At 35.6% G+C, this 23,888-nt stretch overlaps 2 protein-coding genes across 5 annotated transcripts in view; one reads left to right on the top strand and one right to left on the bottom strand.

Moving 5' to 3' along the window:
* Positions 1-879: 879 nt before the first annotated feature.
* On the top strand, positions 880-9,469 carry LOC135678976 (protein STRUBBELIG-RECEPTOR FAMILY 8-like). Its single transcript, XM_065192271.1, has 16 exons — positions 880-1,146; positions 1,231-1,363; positions 1,452-1,523; positions 1,621-1,686; positions 1,788-1,859; positions 1,946-2,017; positions 2,929-3,000; positions 3,098-3,163; positions 3,238-3,303; positions 3,407-3,735; positions 6,207-6,460; positions 7,000-7,271; positions 7,349-7,484; positions 7,572-7,711; positions 7,875-8,031; positions 9,116-9,469. The coding sequence occupies exons 1-16, from the start codon at positions 1,005-1,007 to the stop codon at positions 9,272-9,274; spliced, it is 2,208 nt and encodes a 735-aa protein (XP_065048343.1). The 5' UTR covers positions 880-1,004; the 3' UTR covers positions 9,275-9,469.
* Positions 9,470-9,592: 123 nt separating this feature from the next.
* LOC108951950 (uncharacterized) overlaps positions 9,593-23,888 on the bottom strand; it is a 16,541-nt gene continuing 2,245 nt past the window's right edge. For 2 of the 4 annotated variants that reach the window (XM_065192272.1, XM_065192274.1), the window contains exons 4-10: positions 18,580-18,695; positions 17,173-17,232; positions 16,054-16,207; positions 13,645-13,711; positions 12,049-12,120; positions 11,826-11,891; positions 10,472-10,699 (exon numbers count right to left, since the gene is read on the bottom strand). In XM_065192272.1, the coding sequence (XP_065048344.1) occupies positions 10,565-10,699; positions 11,826-11,891; positions 12,049-12,120; positions 13,645-13,711; positions 16,054-16,207; positions 17,173-17,232; positions 18,580-18,695 (670 nt within the window). In that variant the 3' untranslated portion in view covers positions 10,472-10,564. Of the gene's footprint in view, positions 10,265-10,358; positions 10,448-10,471; positions 10,700-11,825; positions 11,967-12,048; positions 12,121-13,644; positions 13,712-16,053; positions 16,208-17,172; positions 17,233-18,579; positions 18,696-23,888 lie in introns of those variants that run through there. The other 2 variants (XR_010515131.1, XM_065192273.1) reach the window with 2 other exon arrangements.

Raw genomic sequence — 23,888 nt, 5'->3', positions numbered from 1 at the left:
CCACCTTGATGATATGAACCCATACTTTATTGAGGTCAATGCTCGATACGTCTTCTGACAGCCTAGTCCACAGTTTCACCACCGGTACAAAACAAGGGTGAGTGAAGCTAAAGATATTATCTCTTACTGAGAATAAAAGTATCTGTCTTGGACTGCATAAATATATTTGGAAACCCATTCTTAAATTTACCTGTATTAATATAACCTATATTATTTTTTATACTTATTTAATTTTTACTATATTTGTTGTGTTTTTTGCTTTTCGTTTCTTGGGTGAACATGGAAAGGCTGTGTGTCAAGTTCTCGAGTCATGCGAGCGCAAGTGTAATGGGAAGATTTCGGCACTCAATAATAAATTTCATATTTAAGTGAAGTCGGACGTAGTTACTAAGATCTTTCGGATTTGTTAAACCCAGGCATATTTAAATATCCAAATAAATGTAAAAATATTGATTTTACCTCTATCAATGTTCTAAGAAGAATTATTTTTTTACTTTTCCGTATGAATTTTATAATTTTTATCAAATAAATAAATAAATATGATTGTGATAAAGATCCAGATTTATGATTTTAACAGTTTAATATATATATATATATATATATATATATACATATAAAAGGTAAAAGGTAATTGCTTCACGTTCTCAACCTATCCATAAGTAGCCGTTAAAAGTGCAGCCACATATATATTTAAATTGCAGTGCTGAAGACAGCCAAGAAATTGAGATCCCATGCGCTGTCACACTCTCTTCACTTTGGTTAGGTTTTGGGCCTAAACATGAGAGTGTAGCAGTCAAGCAAGTAATTAAATGCAAAAGAAAATCCCGCTTTTGTCATCTTCCTTTCCCCCTTCTTCTTCCTTACTCCTTAAATGCAAAAGAAAATCCTTTTTGTTTAAGGAAAATGGCTTGGCCGACACTACTTTTGTGTTGGAAGGCAAGCATATGAGTCTCCTGCGCTGTCATGAGAGAGAAATGAGGAGGAGGAGGAGATTGTGAGAGGAGATGAGGCTTGCTTCCCGTTTCTTGGTGGGAATGGATCGTTCCCGCGCATCACTAGCGGCTCTTTTTTATCTTGCTCCTCTTCTCCTCCTCTCGACTACTCTAGTGGCCGTGGCGGTGGAATCGGCCACCGACTCATTGGATGGTACGCTTTCCTTTGTCTGAGTTGTCGTAGATGTAGTCGGCAAAATCGACTCTCCATTGAGATGATCAAGGAATTGATTTGCAGTTCAAGCTCTTGGTGTGCTGTATGCTTCCTTGAATAGCCCGCGGCAGCTCTCCGGGTGGACGCGCAGCGGGGGTGATCCGTGTGGTACCTCGTGGTTGGGGGTTTCTTGCTCTGGTTCGGCGGTGGTTGCCATGTAATGGCTCCCGAGTCTCCTGTTTAGATACCTCCGTTTCTTCTCTTGTTCTTGTTTGGTGATCATGCTGCTTCCTGTGCCGCCGCAGCCATCTGTCGGGATTAGGGCTCAATGGTTCTCTGGGATACCTACTCTCGGATCTCTTGTCCTTGAAAACACTGTGAGAGATCTCACTCTATGTTCCGTTCCATTAACAACAACGTTCGCTCTTGAATCAAGAAATTTATGTGGTCTTTCCTTTTCATGTTTGTTTGTAGGGACTTGAGCAACAACAACATACATGAAACCATTCCATATCAATTACCGCCGAACCTAACCTATCTGTAATGTTTTTAGTGTTCTGGCACTTAGATTTCATTTCTTTTTCCCTGGGCCATTTTCACCATTGGTGAATTGACATGGTTTGCTTCCTTCAATTATGCAGGAATCTTGCCGGCAATGATCTTTCTGGGAATCTTCCATACTCTATATCTTCCATGGTTTCACTCAATTACCTGTAAGTTGCTTGTTGGGGTTCCATATGCATTGCAATTATGGAAATAATTTTCATACTGATGAGTATGTAAATTATATCAACTATAGGAATCTCAGCCATAACCTACTGTCTCAAACAGTTGGTGATATCTTCAGCGATCTTCAGGACCTCTCTGAGTTGTAAGATCTTTAACAATCTCGTTCGACAGTAGAATTTGATCGTGCTACTATTAGAATTTCTACCTTACCTACATCGTAAAGTACCAGAAGACCTGATTATGATGGTTTGATGCTTATTAATTTTAATATGTTCCGTTATATTTATGCATTGATCATGTTCTTCAAGCATAGTGATCTAAGTAGGATATGCTGTCACCCAGGAAGACTATCATCCTTTAATGTCAAGTATGGTAGTTAAGAGTGGAGTAGAAACTAAAAAGTGTTCTTAATTAATCTACTGATTTTACTTAGATGTACATTATGTAATATACTGGAAAAGAATAGCAAGTATAAAAGCTTCACTCTAAATTGTTGGACTGATGGATACTGAAGTGGCTATATGCTATAATCTTTGTACGTACCTCAACTTGCCAATAAACAGAGGAAAACAAGATGATAGGTGAACAAATATAGAATGTGATGAGAGATAAACCTTCTATATCTTAGCCTCTTATTGAAGCCTCAGTTACAGTTCTACCATGGAAGCACTCATTGTATAAATGTAACATCTCTAGGAAAAAATGGCTTAGCTTTTTGCTGAAGTAATAAGTTATACATATCTTTACCTCTTTTGATGTCTATATGGGGAAAAGGCCTCCTTCAAAATATTTAGTACAATAGGAATAGTTAAATCATTTTATTTAAAAACACATTCAGGATGGACCTATTGTTGTTGTAATGACCAATTCGAATGGTAAAAGCACACTCACATTCATGATTTCAGGCACGCGAGTGATAGAGATACATGACTGGGTCTCTATATGTATGTAGGACCAGCTTTCTTACCTTCTCATAAAGATGAATTATCCTGTCAATGTTTGTTATGTTTTGCATTGTATGTAAGTTTGAAGCTTGTAAGCAATTCATGACAGGGATTTGTCGTTCAACAGCTTCACGGGAGATCTTCCAAACTCTTTTGGTTCTCTGTCAAACCTTTCAAATCTGTGAGTGTACAAGATAATAGCTGCTTGTTTACAGCTGCATTTTCTGCTGCCATATGTGAAACTCACTACCCTATAATCATTTTTCACTTCTCTGCAGTTATTTGCAGGACAATCAATTTATGGGCCCAGTAAATATTCTTGTGAATCTAGACCTAACTACTCTGTAAGTTACCCTGTACAAAGTCTTACTGACCATTTTCTATGGATAATCAATCTAACTCACTTTGTTTTTGTCAGAAATATTGCAAATAACCAGTTTAATGGCTGGATACCCCAGGAATTCAAATCAATCACAAATCTTGAGTGAGTAGAACTCTTCACGGGGGTAGAAAGAGGGTCTTGATTTTCATCAATGCAAGTCTTTGTTTCATCTTTCCTGATTTTATGCATGCAATTTCATACATAGAATTGGTGGTAATTCCTTTTCTCATGGTCCGGCTCCACCTCCACCTCCATACATGCCACCGCCTCCTGGTAGACTGCACAGGAGTCACAATAACACTCGGAACCCTTCACAGGGGTCTGGGGGTAAATCATCCGCTCCAGATCATGTACGCAACAAGAAGAGTTTGACTGCAGGTCTGCTGATAGGGATAGTCATAGGCTCAGCATTTGGTGCTTTGTGCATAATACTAGCTATTATATTATGCCTTCACAACATCCAGAAGTGTAAAAATGGCAATGTAAATAACAGGAATGACTCTGGAACATCTGCTGCTGTGGGTACAAATAAAGGTACTACTTTTTTTTTCATAAATTTGAGTTCTGGGCATTTCAATATCCTACATATCTGAAATATGCTAGTATTTGTTGTAAATAATTCATCATAGTATGTCACTAATTAGCCAAGATTGACGTTGCATAAGAATCTGGATATTTATTTATTGATAACAAAATAGTTTCCTTTCTCTATTTTGTTTTTACATTTTGAGATAATATTAAGTAAAACATAGTTTCTGTTTAGTTCTAATAGTCAAAAAATTTTATAACGGCTTGTTTATGCATACTATTAGGACAAGAAGCTTTCATGCTAAATCCTATGCTATTTTAGTACATGATTACATTGGGTTTCTGCAATTATATATCAGAATAAATGGTGAAAGTTTTAAAGAGGGTGATCATGAAGACCAACCTTTAAGTTGTTTTCATGCCAAGAAATTCCAGAAAAATTATAGCAGCAGGTGCAAAGTGTAGGCTCCTCTTCTTTATGGAAGTAATTAGTGTGGTATCTGAATGCAAACTGTGACAAAACTATATCCAAAAGTTATAAATCAGTTGGAACAAACGAGGTTGACCAAACCAGAACAAGCCATTAGGCGGCTTCAGCCATAAATGATTATTAATAAATATAAAAGCAAAAAATGAAAATATTGTAACATGATAGATATTTTTTGGAACAGGAGATAGTGCAACTTTAATAAAAAGTATAGGGAAACAAGTAGTTCTGGTTATGATAGGATTATATTGTTGACTAGTTATTATTAGGACCGAAATCGGGCACTAAGAGGGGGGGGGGGGGGGGGTGAATTAGTGATTTTAGGAAAACAACGTCGATTCGGAAAACTTCAATGATTTGGAAAAGCTTGATTCGATGAAACCGTATCGGAAATGATATCAAAGTGTGCTTGACTTAGAGTAAATATAATAAGCAGTTAAAGCAGAAAAATAATAGTAATGAAGAGCAGAAAGAAGATGCACACCAAATTTATAGTGGTTCGGTCGTCATGACCTACGTCCACTCTCGATTCCTCCTCCGTTGAGGCCATCAGTGTTCACTAACTGTCTTCTTTCAATGGGCGAAGACCAACTATCCTCTTACAACTCTTTTCTCTTTTTCACATGTTTAGAAGACAACCTTTACAATTCACTCACCCTTCTCTCAAACTAAATTCAAAACTTAGAGCTAGAGAAAGGGAACTTTTAGGAATTACAACAACGTTTCACACTAATTTTCGTTCAAGATGTTCTATATATTGAACAGAGATGAGTGGGTTATTTATAGACCCCAAATGACTTAAAAAATGGAGCCAAAAAATGTCTTATCCCGGGTTCTCGGGGTACTAGCGGTACCACTGCTTGCAGACTAACACTAGACGGTACCACTGCCTGATAAAGCCTGGAAACTGGGCTCTGGCGGCACCACTGCCTGGCAACATTAACTGCCGACGGTACCATCGCTTAGACTCCCTAAGAGGCCGAGCCTTTGGCGGTTCCACCGTTAGCTCTGGCGATGCTATCGCCTGACGTGGCACCAGGTCATTGAATGGGCCATCCATTCAGCCCAAATCAGCCCTCATTCGGGCCCAATTGGCCCCTAATTGAGTTAGTAGGATTTCTCCCAAAACTAACTCAAATTGAAACCTTAACTACGATAATTAAGGCTAAACAATTACAATGCAAGCAATCCTAATTGTCCAGCACGTTAATTGTTCATCCGAACTCCCAGCAAAACTTCCAGTGCACTCCCGGCAATCTTCTGGCGAGCTTTCGGCGAACTCCCGGTGAGCTTTTGACGCATCGTTTGAACCTTCGGCGTATCCCCCGATTCCTCTGGCTCGATGCTCGATCTTTGACTTCGGCCCAACATTCAATTCTTCTTTAATTGTTTTATCTTTTCACGATCGTAGTTAGTCCTGCATCATTTTTCTCAACACATGGATTAAATCATTAATTCATTAATTGATTTCATCATCAAAATCCAAGATTCAACAGTTATAAGCTCTTTCCTAAACATTCATGTGCAATACAATTTACTTTAAATCATTTGGATTCTATCTCATGGCAGATGACAATGCATCAATTCATTATAGTGCATAAGATTAATGACTAAGAGAAATTTAGTGGATAACATTGACTGATGAAATTGTAGACTGCTCTGGAACATTAATGCATAGTCTGTCAAAGTTTGTGTGCTTAACACCATACAATGTAGATCCACCAAATTTTTGCCAAATTCACATGGGAAAATATGTTGTTCTCCTTTTACTGTTCTGGATTCAAATCTCCATAAACCTTGCACAATAAGTATACATTTTTAACTGTGTTGGTTCATCAGGGTTCAGTGCAAGCGTGTTAAGGAGCAGTTTCATTGGCTTTCATATTATATTCTTTCTTTGTTCAGATTTTTGAAATTACATGTTATACTTGGCAATCAATATAACCGTATAATTAAAGAAGTTTTTCGCCTTTCTACATGATATTATCAGTGACAAAGAAGGAGATGCAAGAGCAGAGGCTGAAAAGTTCTTCCATAACTAGTCCGAAACCTCCTACTGATACAGTGATGGTTGAGAAGTTACATGGGAAGAATATGGCTGCAAAGCCATCAAAAGTCCCTATAACTGCAACATCATATACTGTTGCTTCTCTTCAGATTGCAACAAATAGCTTTAGTCAGGATTGTCTTGTTGGTGAAGGTTCTTTTGGTCGGGTTTACAGAGCAGAGTTCCCGAATGGAAAGGTAATCTTTGATCACCTTCATTAACTATTATATCTTGTTTGGGTTTATAGTTCTCTGCAGTAAGAGATACTTATCGAAAACCTCATGCGTTGTAATACAATTGTTCAAATGAAAAATATGTCAAAGTGGGAAGATGAGAATATGCCTCCTGTGCATATGGTGAACTCGAAAATAGAAGAAGTCTTAAATGCTGTTCTATCACATGTCCATCTCGATCAATGTGATTGCCTATTTTCATGATTGGAGTAGCTGATGTGCTGTTATTTCTAGTTTCCAGTAAGTTTGATAATGTTACTATTAACCTATGCAATAAGTAGCTGCTTTTGATAGTTCAACATTCCAAATTTCACTTTCCCCTTTTTCTTCCCCTCCCCCATCCCTCTTAACTGAAATTACTTGCAGATCTGGTTGATTAGCTTAGTATAATCATCAAACTTCCATGTCAGTGGAGAAGCTTCAAGGGCATCTTGCTAATAACTTTGACAGTATGTTATATTTAAACAGTTGCAGACATGACATCAGTTTGTTGCCTCTCCCAGATTTTGGCTGTTAAAAAGATTGACAGTGCAGCAGTATCCTTACAAGAAGAGGATAGTTTTCTTGAGGCTATTTCAAATATGTCAAGATTTAGGCATCCAAATATCGTGACACTTTCAGGATACTGTGTCGAACATGGGCAGCGGCTTTTGGTTTATGAGTATATTGGTAACGGGACTCTGCATGATATGTTGCACTTTGCTAATGATAGTAGCAATACTTTATCATGGAATGCACGAGTGAGAGTGGCACTTGGCGTTGCTAGGGCTCTGGAGTAAGTGCTGTGCTTGGTTCAGTATTCTGTGTAATATATGTTCCTACCGGAAAATTAAATGTATTTTGACTTCACAGGTATCTGCATGAAGTGTGCTTGCCTTCTGTAGTACATAGAAACTTGAAGTCTGCAAACATACTACTTGATGAAGAGCTTAATCCTCGCTTATCAGACTGTGGATTAGCTGCATTAACACCAAGTACAGAAAGAAAGGTAAGTGACAACAAATTAGTCATATACCAATGAGATTGGCTATGAAATATCTCTCTCTAAATTGTCACTTGCCTTTTCACTTGATAGGTTTCGACAGAGGTAGTTGGCTCCTTTGGTTATAGTGCTCCAGAATTTGCATTGTCTGGAGTGTATACTGTAAAGAGTGATGTTTATAGCTTCGGAGTAGTGATGTTGGAGCTACTGACTGGTCAGAAGCCACTGGACAGGTCTATCTTGCTTGCCTCATAATTTCATATGATTTTTCACATGCTTATTTGATTTTGTTGACTTCAGAAAGTAACTGTCTAATTTTCGAATCGCTCATATACTTATTTGGTCTGTCAATATCGGATATGAAATGTATACTTTCCATTTGCTTGCTTCTTTCAGTTCTAGAGTTAGATCAGAACAGTCCCTTGTCAGATGGGCTACCCCTCAACTCCATGATATTGATGCATTATCTAAGATGGTTGATGCAGCGTTGAATGGAATGTATCCTGCAAAATCCCTTTCGCGTTTTGCTGACATAATTGCACTATGTGTTCAGGTACTTCATCTTATTTTTCCTTTCCTATTTGTCCTTTTAGCACCAAGAAACTTCTGCTGCATGTTTTATGCTTGAGCAACATTCACATGGGGAGCTCCAGATTGTGATATTGTCTGTTCTGCTATCAGCATGTAGATGCTTAGGGCTTTTTTTTTTTTTTTTCTGAGACTTAGACTTTGATCACGCTCTCAACAGGAGAGTTTGTGGTGCTATTATTTCCTGATAAATGCTCTGACATTGATTTCATCAGGAACAATCAAACTTTCATTATATAAATCATTGACAAAATATCCAATAGTCCAGATAATCACACACCTGTATAATCCGAGTGTCTTGCACTTTGCAATGTTCAGTTTTGCAGCTAATCAAGAAGCCCAATCTCACTGCTCACTGAACTCTAAACATTCTCATTCTAATGTGTAATTTCTTTTAATTATTCATGCAGTTTACATGTAACTTATTGGTTATAAAATCATCTATGGTTTCTTACAAAAACTTGTTCTTCGGAATCATTATTACTCCCACATTTTTTGACAATCTGAGTACAATTAGCAGACTACGCATATTACATGACCCAAGAGATCAAATTCAGGTATATGTTTGACATCTTTTTGACTCGATACTTTTAAGATCAGTTTTATAAACCAAGCGAAAGCACACACCAACATTTACAGAGTCGAAAGCATTAGGGAACAGGAGGTCAAAAGACAACCCAATATAAGCAATAATAGTGGGATCAGAAAATGGAAGCATAAACAGAACCTGGTGCTTCATTTTTCTGCAAAGCCTTATCGCTTCTCTAAAAGATATGTCATGCATATTCAATTAATTATATATTACTATCTGATTTTTCTTGATCCGGAAAGATGAAACAGCTACTTCTATCATTTACAGAGGCCATTTTGCAGTTATGTTCTTGTGATCTAGACATGCATTTTCATTTCTTCTGGCCTCAAGCTTTAAAGATACTTGTAACTCATGTTCTTGTGATCTAGACATGCATTTTCGTTTCTTCTGGCGTTGAGCTTTAAAGATACTTATAACTCTCAAGAGCCTGAACCTAATGTGCTATCAAATTCTACAGCCGGAGCCAGAATTCCGACCTCCGATGTCTGAAGTGGTGCAAGAACTAGTTCGTTTGGTGCAAAGGGCAAGTGCGGTCAGAAGGCGATCCGGAGAAGAGATTGGGTTCTCATATAGGGTGATGGAGCAGGATGCTAGCATGACCGACATATCGTTCTGAATGAATAATTCTTTCATGCCACGATCCAGGTTTCTTCTTTTCGGCACGTACCGAAAGCACAAATTTGAAGGGGGAAAAAAAAAATGCAGTTTGGCAACAATAAATCTTGTGGCCGGGAACTGTTATGCCCATGAACTACTTAAGTAGCTTAGTTCATGGGCATCTCAGTAAAATGAAAGAAAGATTTCACCTCAATTTCCATCTACATGCTGAAGACATCTTTTCTTTTTCCCTTTTTGGTTTGTGACTAACGCTCCTTCTATGCCATGTACATGTATTATGTCAGAGTACACTCATCTAATAACAAAAAGAAATAAGTTTTCAGAAGCATGTGTGCTTATCACGATGGAAATCCAAATGTACAGAAGAAAAGGGTCGTCGAGGCATAATTTTGAAACATCAATTAAGGCGAGGATCGTAGCACTAATCACCGCCTCAGGGAATATACCGACACCTGTGCCTCGTCAGCTTGATATGATATCCCGACACCAACTCAGGTCCCTTGTCAGATTGACAAGATGGCCGCGTAAATCACCTGACACACGATACACAACAGTGCGGACTCACTCACGTTTCAGCCTGACAGTCACTTATCCTTTGTGCCAAAACAAAACAAAAAAAATCGAAACAAGGAGTCCAACGATCACACGTAATCTGGCTCCTGCTATTACAACCTCTAATCATAACATCTTTCTGCGTCCTTCAATACTTTCAAATACTCAACCACCTACCTATATTCAAATCTATTTTCGTTAGATCGAGGGCTCAAAGTCTTTTCATTTTCCTTTTTGTCCTCCATAGAACTTTAACTTCTCCTGAATGGGATCTGATGCGTCCGAGTGAAGAAAGAGAGAAAAAAATTCGACCGAACAGGAACACGAGAACCATTGCTGTTGTTGCTAGTTAACCACATACCAGATTTGAGTGGCTTACGGCACATTCTCTCTTTAGTCTCCATTGGACGAACCAAAATGATTAACGAGCCTCCTTCTGCTTCATCATCGTAGGCTATCATCTATGTGATGCAATGAGGTTGATATGCAACAAAGAACAGGTTTAACCAAGTAATTTGGTTAAGCAGTACCTGTAAACTCCGTGACCGTTTGGCGGAAGCAGGATATATATATATATATATATATATAAACACTGCATCTTGCGCCTTGCTAAGCATTCCTATAAGATGATGCATCAAACACATCTTAGACCAGCATATATATTTGAAGGCTTCAGTATGAGAAGAATGGTTGATTACAGAGATTCGACTGAACTTCTAAATTGACGCAGCCTCGATCATTCGTTTTCTTTCTCGGGTCCCATATAAGCGGTGCCGCAGACCGATGCTAAAATGAGCAAACATCCAATGAGTTTATAAGATGATGGAGCAGCACCCAAGAAGGTCATGCTCCACAGCTGCCATAAGAGCACCTGAAATTGAGATACTCAAAACTCATTTCAAGGAGAATAAAACTTGAGAAATTGTAATTTTTATTAGATACATCAATTAAAAAAAAAAGCAAATCAAAACATTCAACTTCCTTTAAGTTTGGCACAAATTACTGTTGGCCAGTTGGCATTTATACCACTGTATCATGAATCATGAGCAGGATTACTGCTCAATAGTTGAGATAAGAAATTAGTCACCAACTCTTGACATCAAGTGATTATTGTTTCAATCACCTCCATTCTCTAATTAGTAAGAAGCTTCGTCCAACATAGACTGAAACTTCTGAATTACTTCTTTTTTAACAGGACATCAGTTTAGTGTTGTGCCTCCTAAACCTAAATATTCACTTCACCCCTGGTTCCAATACTAGCAGGGGAGGCTCACCAAAAATAGATCAAAGCAATGTAAGTGGTAGGAAGTGTTGTGTGATCCCAACTTAATGTAAACAGAGTAGATGGAGATGTAGATCAGTGTTCCAGTTGTTGAGAGGGACTAGGAAACTAGAGGACCGAAAGGTCAACACATGTTTCAAGATTTCCATATAGCATACCATATTTTTTTGCATCTTTGCTTCTGGAAGAAAAACAACCTTATGGTTGAAGAGGAAGCGTTAAAAAGAAAAAAAAGAGGCCAACTTGCTGCAGATGTGTGATCATCCTTCCTAAGTTTACTTATATAACGGTTCAAAGAGACAGGCTACGGGAAACAAAGAAAGTGTTGTTGACCTCTGATAACTTACAACTTTACAAAGTCAATACAACTTCCAAAACAGTATAATAAACTGAGATATTAATCAATTACAAGTCATAAATTGAGCCAATTGTATGAGTCCTAACCAAAACGAACAATGTAAGTAGTTTATTAATAAGCGAATAAGATATTACTGGCTTTGTCTTGTCATTGTCTAATGTGGTAGAAAAAATCATACATCTAAATGCCAGCTTACTACCACTATTTATTGTGCATACTAAATTGGAATCAAGTTTCATTTGGAGTGTGAGTTAACTTATGTGTATATATATACAAGACTACGCATCATCCAGATATGACCATATATCAAAAGTCAAAATTCTTCTCCAATAACTACAAAGTGCAGCAGATGATAACCTTTATGTACTGAATGTTTGTGACTTTGGCAATCCTCTCGAGCTGAAGTCCACGTGCCAAAAGGATCTGTGAAATATTGAATACTATCAGACTGTATCTGCTTTTGCTGTTGCTTACATGGAGATCAATTCAAGGATGTATCTGAACTTCCAAAAAGAAAGAAGAAAAAAAAATCTCAAAATGCATGAGAAACAGAACTTGACCCAGAAATCATAGCTCATACCTCAGCGTAGAATGCTAATACACCTAGCACCATCATCAGAAGAAAAGTGAAAAGATTAGGAAGAACAAATTCCTGTGATTGGAGTATAATTAGAAAGAAAGTACAATTAGTAACTAATATGTTGGGTTAACAAGCCTGCTAATCAGGTAGGTAGAACATGCTTATAGGAAGCACTGAAAAAAAACTAACTAGAAAGATACTAACTCATTAAATAGTATATCAGCAAAAATAGCTTAGATTTCTCCACCTGGTTGTACAATGGCAGTCTAGCACAGCAGAAGATAAAAAGTCGTGCAAAGTTTTCTGAGAATGATTCTCTGTGCACCTTACTAACTCATTAAATAGTATATCAGCAAAAATAGCTTAGATTTCTCCACCTGGTTGTACAGTGGTAGTCTAGCACAGCAGAAGATAAAAGTTGTACAAAGTTTTCTGAGAATGACTCTCTGTGCACCTTACTAACTCATTAAATAGTATATCAGCAAAAATAGATTAGATTTCACAACCTGGTTGTACAGTGGCATTCTAGCACAGCAGAAGATAAAAAGTTGTGCAAAGTTTTCTGAGAATGATTCTCTGTGCACCAGGTTTACCGGCAGGATGATGAACATGCCTCAAGACAGTGAGACATGCTTTATGTTGACTATCACATGTAAATATGTACAGAAATTATCAACCTGTATGTGCTCGACTGCCTGTGTGTGCATGGAGCACAATAATCTCCTTGTATCTAGTGCTTAAATGGAAGAAGATATTAAAAATTAGTTTTGAGTGAACCCTGAAGCTCCTTCATCAAGACTAGAACTCCACCACAATTCCATCATTATGGACCACAATGAAGTTCAGCACTCCCCTTTGATCTAATTTTATCTAACCCAAAAATTACATGTTGAGAATGTAATCCATTTCGTTGCTGATTATTCTTTTGCTTACATGTTCATTATAAATCGTTAAATATTTTGAAAGGACTTTTCATCAGCAAGTTATTAAATAATTTAAAAAATTCTGCAAATAAAAATGGAAGAATCAAAAGCTTGTTGAAGTATTAAGTTAACTAATGATAATCAACTGGTGGTCTGCCCTTTGCTATGCCTATTCACCAACCACTTACCTAAAGCCAGTCACAATCAGCCAAGCTGAGCTTTCAGAATTAGGTAGCATCTATTAAAACTCATGAATCAACAGAATGAAGTTCCGAGTTATGTGTATGGGGAGAAAAGCACTCCTGTGCAGTAAGGACACGGTAGGCAGATAATTCAGACGTTGCAAGATAACCAGTTTATTTCAGGGCTAGGATAAATCCTGAAATATTCAAACTTTTAACTCAAAAATGATTAGCTTAAATGTATAACCAAAAAACAAAGTAAACAGATCACAAAGAATGAAGCGTAAGTCATGCAGCTGACCTATTATATAGAACACCAAAACATCAACACCAATTGAAAATCATTTATTGTGCATCATTACTTCACAACTCTCAACAAAGTACTAGTTAACTATATTGCTCAAACGTGGAAACCAAACACCAGGTGTTTTTAATTAAAATATAGTACAATGACTAGTATTCTAAAAGCAGAAAATATTTGCTGTCTATACCTGAAATATCAAAATGCATATGGCTGAGAGAGGACAAGCAAGTATCGCAAATGAAAAAACTGTATACCTGTGACAAGTGTGATGAATTTTATCAAGAATGATCATTTCATTCAAATGCACTAACATTGTAACTAATTTTCATTTGGGTTAAGTTTCACAATCTATGGCCCAATGTAACAGTAACAATGAATAGATTAAACATCACAATGACAGTGTTAAGAAGGTAACTAATACCTAGTTGATTGGGAATGCAAAAAGGGCAAAATAAATAAAATCAAAGATTTGAATGCCATTATGTACAGCCTATATCTGGCAGTATTTAGTGGTGGGACACAGGACTAGGATTATTATGCAAAGCATACATTATCTAAAACCATCAGACCATCTCTACGTGACATTTGAAAAGGTCTTTTGAGTTAGACCAGACCCAGTCTCACACTTTGAGACCCAACCACATCACAAAAGTTACAAGGAATGGTTGCTCAAGGTAATATGTGCAGTCCTCATGCAAGTGACACCATATTTCTAAATTATATATGTTAGTAAGCTTGTTTTCATTTCCCTTTCTTCACATTCTTGTGGGCAGCAGTGCTTGATGTAAACAGTTAGGGGCTTTTCCTCAAGGTGGCAAGATACAGTTAGACATAACATTTGCCACACATTATTATATTTAAGGTCATGAAATGCAACAAAATTTTGCAGAATATTAATTTAGTGAAAAAATGTTGCATCAACATTAAATCAATATGAACAAATTTCTGGGTCACAAATGCATCATTGCTTTAACATGTAAAAGTTTTTCTATGTTGCATCAAGCATCAAAATGATGTGATAGTGTACATTCAGCTCAATCATATGGCCCACAAAGTGCAAAAAATTTGGATATGAAAACATTTTCGCAAAAAACTAATCTTCTGGCAAAGAAATAGAACCATGTAGAGGATGTAAAATTTTAATTTACGAAATATGAACATGGATTCATAACCATGACAACAAAATCCTCTAATATTGCAGAGAATAGAAGAGTATTTACTTTTGGGTATTTAGTATTCACACAAAGTTATTTTCACTTGTCCTACCAACTTTGGCACCTATAATTTAGATAATTGGTGCCCACTGGTATGGAGATTTACAAGAGGAAGTATATCTGAATCCCATCACATAGGATCAACATATCACATGGCTGTTTACTAGTAGCAATGAGGATGAAACCAAAGGAAGCACAAGTACAGGGAAAACCAGAACATCTCTAATTAGTTAGCTGATTATAGGGCTAAAATTCATAGCATGATGTTTTATTCAAGAGATTCCTTTAAAAAGGAAAAAAAAAACTTAGGAAAGCTTGTTAAATTACTTCGCATTTAAAACCTGTTTATTCATGGAGCATTGTCTATAATACCCCAGTTTAGTTCCACATTGGTTGTGAGTAAATATTTGATTTGACTCATAAAGAGTTTGATAGGTAATAATACTGTTAAGTTGGGCATAACCGTTTTGGGTCAGCGATTCAGATTATCCCATCAGACCATGTTGTGACATTGTCAGCGAACAACTGAAAGTAACAAACAAGTTCTTTTTATTAGATTTTCCATAAAGGATCATGAACAAATACAGATTTTTTTCCCTTGATGCTTCCATATCAATGCGGTATGGATAATCTTTGTAAGAACAGATTGTGAATAGTTTACAAATGAGAATTATTTGACTTCAGCTATGAAACTCTCTTAAGGTGTCTATGAAATGGATTACTATCAGGTTAGCAATTTACAGAACATAACTAATGCAAGTTTCTTACTTTGTTGTAGTTAAACCAAAGGATTATCATACTGTAACATGGGAGAAATTGTAACTTTCTAGCATAATACAATTTTGTTAAGTACACAGGACAAAAATTGGCCTGGCCATATGTCAGAGACTCAACCTATGGCATGTATTGATGTATTTCTAGATTTTAGCATGGTATACTTCAATCACTGTTGATCGGCACAACAATCCTTGATTCTACCTGCTATTTTCCAATTTCCAAGTTCCAACACTTGTATTTAATTATAAACAAGTGTCTAGGTCAGGAAATTAACATTGACTAGCATTATTTTCTTTTTCTACTTGCATGTTTTCTCTTTTGCTCATTATTTTGCTTGCAACATTACCAAAAACACAGGCTGCATAAAACCACTTGTGTATCTGATTTAATATTGAATCATTTCTTTCCTTCATTGAAGGTCCTTGCAAGAAGTTAACATTCATTTACAAGACAGCAAATTCTTTCATGCAAATATGTGCACTAAGCGACACTCAAATATTGTAGTTGATTAATGCTTCAGATATAAAAATAAAAATAAAAAATGCATTAAACATAAAGATTAATGAGCACTTGAAACTCTAAATATTATCAGGCCGAATACATACACAGGTTGATCAGATGCCATGGCACCAGCACGTATGAGACAGTAGCTAACTCCACCCAGAATTGTTGAAAATATACCAACAAAAATAGAGAAAATAACATCCTTTCCTCTATCAGTGACAACAGTGTCCATCTGAAAAGTCTCAGTCAAACTCCCTGCATATGTTAAACATCAAAATTTGCAGAAGAAAAATAAAGGCAATCCTTCTTTTCTACTAGGCGTAGTTACAGTATGATGTAATAAAAGCAAAGCATTAAAAATATTATTTTATCCAGATGGTAGATGTAGAAACATAGAACAATAGCTGAATAGAATGGACTAATTGCCCAAACTAAGGTAGGTCGGTAGCAAATGAAGATGGTTTCCAATTAATGGAAGAAACATGATGTAACAAGAACAACCAAAATACTAAAAGAGATTTGGTTTTGATATTACTTTCAAGTCTAAGCATAAATGTTCTTGGTAAACTCAATTTGTAGGGCAGATGGTTTGCAAGAACATACTAATCACAATGTGGATCAGCTTAGTGTGGAAATCTACAGATAGGTCACTTAAACTAAACTTCATGTAACAGTTTTAGAGGATAATGGTAGGCCTCTTGTCAGGTCAAGATAAAAAGGCATGACAACCACAATTCAAGTGTTGTTCCAGGCTTCACATATGAATCCATAACTAGAATTGCTATGGCACAAATTAAACTTGATCCAATATCTCTCATTGATGAGCAACAATCAGATCCTCTATTAAACCGAAGAAATATTTGAGGACAGGAAGAATATAATAAATCTAATCTCACTTTCTTTCTGCCTTTAACCAACTCGTTAGCTATCAATAGCATTCAACCAAATACACTTGCCCTTAGATAATTCTTCTCACATAGAATAAATAGTAAATACCCTAGAAGCAATCTCATTCTTACACAATCTATACCCTAGAAGAGATCATATTATAACAGGAACCACTAAAATGAGATAAATTATATAAGTAACGAAGAGAAAAGGTCAAAAAAAGAAAGTTATGAAAAAGATATACAAACATTAATACTTCATTAGCAAGTATTTTGCAATGTAAAGAATATCACTCACATAAGAATACAACAATATCCGATAAAAAATAATACCTTTTGAAAGAAGAATAGGTTGCAGAATCAACAGGAGACCAATAAAACTGCAAGTTAAACCTGATGTACAAACAGACAAAAACAACTTCCCATTATTTTTTAAGAGTCAAAATAACAGAATTTTGCCGAAGATGCTAAAACTTCAATGTATAAGAGTCAAAATAACAGAATTCTGACATGGTAACAAGTTAATGGAAGCAAGATTAGTAAGAAAAATGAAACGCTCCAGATCAAACAAGAAAACCCCCCTTTTTTTTGTTGAGAGAGAGAGAGGAAGCAGTTCTGTGCCAAGTTTTGGAATGTGGTAAGAGTATGACCCACTGTGGTCTAACCAGTGACTCAATGACCACAAGCTCAGCTGGGTTGATGACCATTCCGGTTTTTAAACTAACAATACAGCATACCTTGACCTTTACACTTCCTAGGCACTGGCTAGCATCGCAATCATCAATCCATTCTATAGTAACAAGAACACGTATTTAACATATACAAGAAAGAAATAAATCATAAAATGCATGCTGATTTTAAAAGAAAAATAACTGGTAATGAGGCCTTAGATCAACTTTCAGCTTTAGTTAAAGTAATGCAACAGAGAGTGCATATTGTTAAAGAAAAGTGAAAGACCAGAGAATCAAACAATAAATATCTATACTGTCCACAATCTGCAAGATTGAATATATTCCTTAGGAAAGAGTGAATAGCTAGATTGGTTTCAGGGGCTTTTCCTAGAGTAAGAAAATTGAATGGACAACGTAAAAACAAGTGGGGAAGAGAAAAAAGAAGGGGAGGGAAATAAAGGAAAATTTTGCACAGTGCCAATCCACTAATTCAATGGCCCTACTTATTCCTTGACCACTTGGCAATCACCAAAGGATGGACAAAAGACTAGACTATTCTTAGAGTAATAGTTTGATATATACCTATAGAGATTTCAGCAAAAAAATTGAACATAGTTAGGTGACGTTATCAGAAAACATAGCACACAGCATGAAGCACAAACAAAGAAAAGTTTAACTAAAGGGTCTTTTGAAAACATCTTAGTGAACTAATTCCAACTCATCAACTAATGTGAAAGTTGTTCTTTATTTCAGCAGATTTATCAAGACAGCATTGCTATGATCAGTTTAATGTTCATGAAGTAATTATATGATTCAATTCATTCAAACCTGCTTCTATTGCTCTTGGCTTGCAAAACCAGAACATGACCCATAAATCATTTTTTAGGTTATGCTTTACTGTGTAATACATAAGTTCTCTGGAAAAGACAAATTGCAACAAATGATTTAGAGAATATGGCTAACAACCAAACAACCCCCGTAAGTCCCAGAAGCACAGAAACTACTTTATCCATGTCCTAAGAAACAAAAGAGCATATATGAACAGAAGTGACATTGTTTCCAATTGTACCTCCAATATGTGAAAGAGATAACTTCTCCTGTAAAATGATCATTGCTCCAATTGATGCCATTATTGGGGTTGCAAAGTTCAGTAAAACTGCATAGGATACAGGTAGATTTTGGACACTGAAAGAGAAGAAAAGGCTGAATTTGGTCATTTATCTATCACCAGGAGCTTCAAGTCCAAAAGGAACAGGGCTTCTTTATATGAGTACTGATTGCCTCAAAATACTTCTGGAAGAAATACAAAAATATAATATGTAACAAAAGGTGCACACCATAGTCCATAAAATCCCAAAGGCTAAGAACAATAGTCAACATGCTACTAGGAGGTACAGTAGCAGTGTAACTTTATGAATTTGTAACACATTAAAAGTCATCCACTTATCTTAGAAGGCCCTAAAAAGCTAGCAGTAAAATAACTTGAACAGAAGCAGCAAACCAAATTTTAGCAAATAAGAGATTTCATAGTTATACTGATTATGACTGTATATGCTTACAAAAATCGAAGGAACTTGTCAATACACCAAAAACTTATGGACCAAGCGTTCAGTTAGTATAAATTGATAAACACCATAAGAAAACAGAAAAATGAAGTCAACAACAAGAGGAAAAATAAATTTGCAAAAATTGACAAAAGATCTCAACAGTACTGACATAGCACTTGCCATTCAAGTCAATTTCTATATTAACTAGCAACTTAGTAGAAGCCACTGATGAATCTTAAAAAGCAGCATACTTGACTAGCTAAAGAATAGGTATTTTTACAACAGAGTGACTAGATTGCTTGCTGCTTCAGACTGCTTATTTTGCTTTTTTTTTTAATTGGATACAGTATCAAGGTTTAACTCAGTTGAACATTTTCTTTGACATCTTGTGGGACTGGTATGGTACCTACATCCGCACCAGCATCACTTAGTAGCACTAAAAGAAAATAATAAATGAGTGGACACCACCTCCAACTAATATTTGAACACTTGGAATTTATCTCTAAACAAAATTTTAGTCCACATCGGTCATGAAGATCCCATGATGACCATTTTGCCATATTATCTTTTAAGAATTATTTAGCATGAACAGTTTATATCATCAAGCAATCTGTAATGGTTGCAAATATTTGTACAGCCTCCCCATATTCACTAAGCTCTCTTTAGACCATTGAGATGTCCTAGAGGATCTGAATGGACAAAATCTCCTCAAAATGATTCTAAAGTCAAGCATACAGCATACTTGTTTTGTGTTTGTCAAGAACTCAGGATACTGTAGATTTACCAATTGATTTGCCTTTAGAGTAGATGTCTATCAAGGATATTCACAAAAATCAACAACAATTAAGCTTCTCGTATGATTCGCAAAATCCAACAAAATTTTTGAAGCATTTATTACCCTTATGGTAGCAAAAATAGTCTCTACAAGATGTTCCAACTACATTATTATCTAGTCCTGCACCAATTTATTGCCCATGCCAACAAACATGACAGTATACAGAAGTGAAGCTTTCTCTGTTGAAACACATTGTGTCTAATAATGGAAGATCAGAATTTACAAAAGATGACTCATACAACAGGATCTGTTCTTGATTTATGGTAAAAAAATTACTGACAAAATTGAAGACATAGCCACAAAGGTGAAATTGTAGGGTGTACTAGAGAATGGTTTGATGCTAAGTCGTCAATAGTTCCTTCATCAAACTAGTTGACACCACAAAATATGCAAGGATGCTGAATACTAGAGCACGAATCGCTTAATCAAGAAAATGGAACTTTTAGATATTGTTAAACAGCTTCCAGCAATAAAGAAAGAAAATGTTCTCTCACAATCATATTATCTAGCTAGAAATTAAATATCTCCATGTACTAATGAAAAAAGAAAAAAAACCATGATATCAAGTTTAATGACTAAGAAGTGTTGCTAGAAGAAAAACCTAGTGCAGCTTTAAGATACCAGGGACGAGAAAAGTTGTAAAAGAAAATTAAAAAAAGGCTATACTATATGATCAGTGATTTCAAAAGGCGCTCGGGTGAGGCAAGGCGAGGCCCGAGCACCTCGTTTAATGTCCAAGCGGCGCACTTCAAAGAGGCGCCGCCTGGGCGCTCACCCAAGCCCAGGCATCGAGCGCTTCGGGCGAGCGCCCGAGTTAAATCAAGCGATCGAACTAGCGTTTTAAGTCTGGTTCGATCTCATTTGAGTTAGTTGGTTCAATCGAACCAATTAAAGCACTGATATCAGCCTCCCTCGCGACTTCACCAACCCTAACCTTGCTTGCGATTCCGCCATCGACATTTCCTCTTTATTGTCGGTGCCTCTCTCCGCTGTCACTGCTCTCCGCTACCGCTGCCACTGTCACTACTCGCCGCTGCCGTCGTTGTCACTGCTCGTACTGCTCTCAGTCAACAGCCTCGGTCTTCCTCTTCTCACACTCTTCTCACATCAACTTGACTTAGTATATTGTTAACAGTATATTAACAGTATACTGGTAACAATATTTTTTATTTATTAGATTAATAACATATTATTTTGATTTTAATACTGCTAATTTTTATTTATTTGAAATTATTGTTAGGGTTTCCAAATAAATGACAAGTGTACAGAGCAACTAAATAGATTCTCTAATGGCATCAAAAAGAGATCCTCCTTGGAAGTATAATTATCTAAAGAATCCTAAAGATCCTAATGTAGTGACTTACATCTTCTGTGATAAAACTAGTAGATGTGACATTTTTCGTGCAAAACATCTAATAAGAAATTTCAAGAATGCTGCAGCTTGCAAGAAGTGTCCACCTGAGGTAAAAGAAAAGTTGTTGACTTATATAAATAAATAAAAAAATACAAAAGAATGAATCTTATGAGAATTTATCAGATGATAATGTTAACATATCAGGGATGAAGAAGAAGATTATTCTACGAGTGTCAACCCATGTGGGGAAAAAGTTCATTACAAAAGAGAAAAAGAAGTTATGAGTACTATGAAACGTAAAAAAAAAGACCGATGGATCTATATATATTTTAAGGATCATAGAAACAACAAGGGCAAGTAGGAGGCTCAAAATTAAGACAAACAAATATAAGTGATGCTTGTGATAAAGAAATAAGAGGAAGAACAATTCAGCACATTGCTCGCTTCTTCTATTAGGTTGGTCTTCCCCTTAGTACAACTCATTTAGACACTTTTAATGAGGTGATTGAAGCTATTGGAAGATATGGTGTGGGATTAAAACCTCCAAGTTATTATGAGATGCGAGTTTCATTATTGAAAAGAGAATTGAATTATACAAATGACTTACTAAAGGATCATAAAGAATCATGGGCAACACATAGTTACTCTATTATGTCAGATGCTTGGACCAACAGGAGATGCAGGAGTATAATTACTTTTATGGTTAACTATTCTTTAGATATCATGTTTGTAAAGTCAATAGATGCTTCATCTTTTGTGAAATCTGGAGACGATATATGATTTGCTTGACAAGTTCGTGAAAAAAATTAGAGAAAAAAATGTCGTTCAAGTCATAATTGTTAATGGAAGCAACTATGTATTAGCTGTTAGTATTCATCTTTTTTATTTTTTTAATTATTTTATCTTTAATTAAATATGTTAAACTCTTAAGTCTTATCATTTTTATTCTCCTTTGTCTCAGGTAAATTACTTGAAACAAAAAGACAACACCTATATTGGACTCCATGTACGGCATATTGTATTGATTTAATGTTGGAGGATATTGAAAAGATCTCTGATATCAAGAAAACCTTAGAAATGACAATCTTTGTTGTAGGATTTCTCTATAATCATGCTGGGGCTTTGAATATGATGAGAGAATTCACAAACAACAAAGAATTGATGAGATACGATGTCACCCGATTTGCTACTTCATTCTTGATATTACAGAGTGTGCATCGTCAAAAACACAACTTGAGAAACACGTTTACCTTTAAGAAATGGGTGACAAGTAAATAGGCAAAAGAAGCAAAAGGCAAGAGGGCCACTGATATCATCTTAATGTCATCCTTTTGGAATCATGTAGTTTATATATTAAAGGTAATGAGCTCTCTTGTTCAAATCCTTCGATTGGTGGATAATAAAAATAAGCCTATAATAGAATATATTTATGAGGCTATGGATAGAGCAAAGGAAATGATTAAAAGGTCGTTTAATGAAAAAGAAAAAAAATATGATAAATTTTTTACAATCATTAACGAAAAATAAAATTGCCAACTTCATCGTCCCTTACATACAGCAGGATATTATTTAAACCCAGAATTCTTTTATAAGATTAAATCTGTTAGGTTTGATGCAGAAGTTTTGGATGGATTATATCAGTGCGTTACAAGATTAGTTCCAAGCCTTCAAGTGCAAGATAAGATTATTCGTGAATTATCTCTATTTAAAAATATCGAAGGTCTTTTTGGAATTCCAATGACAATTCGATTCAGAACAACTACATCTCCTAATATTAATAATTTGATATAATTAATTTCATTTATAGTATGTTACTATGTTATTGCTAATAATAACAATAAATTTTACAACTGAATGGTAGAGTCTATTTGGAAATTCCACCCCGTACTTGTAGCAATCTACTATCAAAATACTTTGTTTAACATGTAGTGCTTTGGGTTATGAGCAAAACTGGAGTGTCTTTGATATGTAAAGATCACTAAATATTTTTGTTTTAATTTATTTATTTATTTAGATAGACATATTAATATATTTTTAAATAATATGACATAACAAATTCACTCAAAGAGAAGAAATGGGTTGAAACATCAACGATTACATGATCTTGTTTACATAAAGTATACTCAAGCTTTAAAGGCTCATCATGATTTACGAAATAAAATTGATCCAATATTATTACAAAATATTGATGATTCAAATGAGTGGTTGGTGAGAGAAATGAGTGCTAACTTGCAAGATACTGAAGACGAGGTTGTATTTGAAGATAATGGATTAACATGGGGAGATATAGCAAGAGCTTCAAGTGTTGGAGAATTACAAACATATACAAGACAAATGACGTAGAGAAAAATGAGTGCAATAACATCAAGCTCGGCTCTTGCTATTGTTGAAGACATAGAAAATGAAACATATTTTTATGAAGATGAAGGACAAGAAAAAGAGGACGAACTCAATGAAGATGATTTGTTTGAAAACAACAATAATATTGATTATGATAAATGACTTTGATGTAAAATTTTATTGTTTTAAATTTTGAGAATTTTTGTTAATGTGACATTGTGACTTTGTACTTTAGATTTTCTTAATTTAATATCATATTTTTATTTAAATAATTATATTTACTAATTATATTATATATTTTT

The sequence above is a fragment of the Musa acuminata genome, chromosome BXJ1-7 (genome assembly GCF_036884655.1).
Source record: "Musa acuminata AAA Group cultivar baxijiao chromosome BXJ1-7, Cavendish_Baxijiao_AAA, whole genome shotgun sequence".
Classification (NCBI taxonomy): domain Eukaryota; kingdom Viridiplantae; phylum Streptophyta; class Magnoliopsida; order Zingiberales; family Musaceae; genus Musa; species Musa acuminata.
The sequence above is the reverse complement of the archived record's forward strand: the minus strand, read 5'-3'. Positions and strand labels throughout refer to the sequence as shown.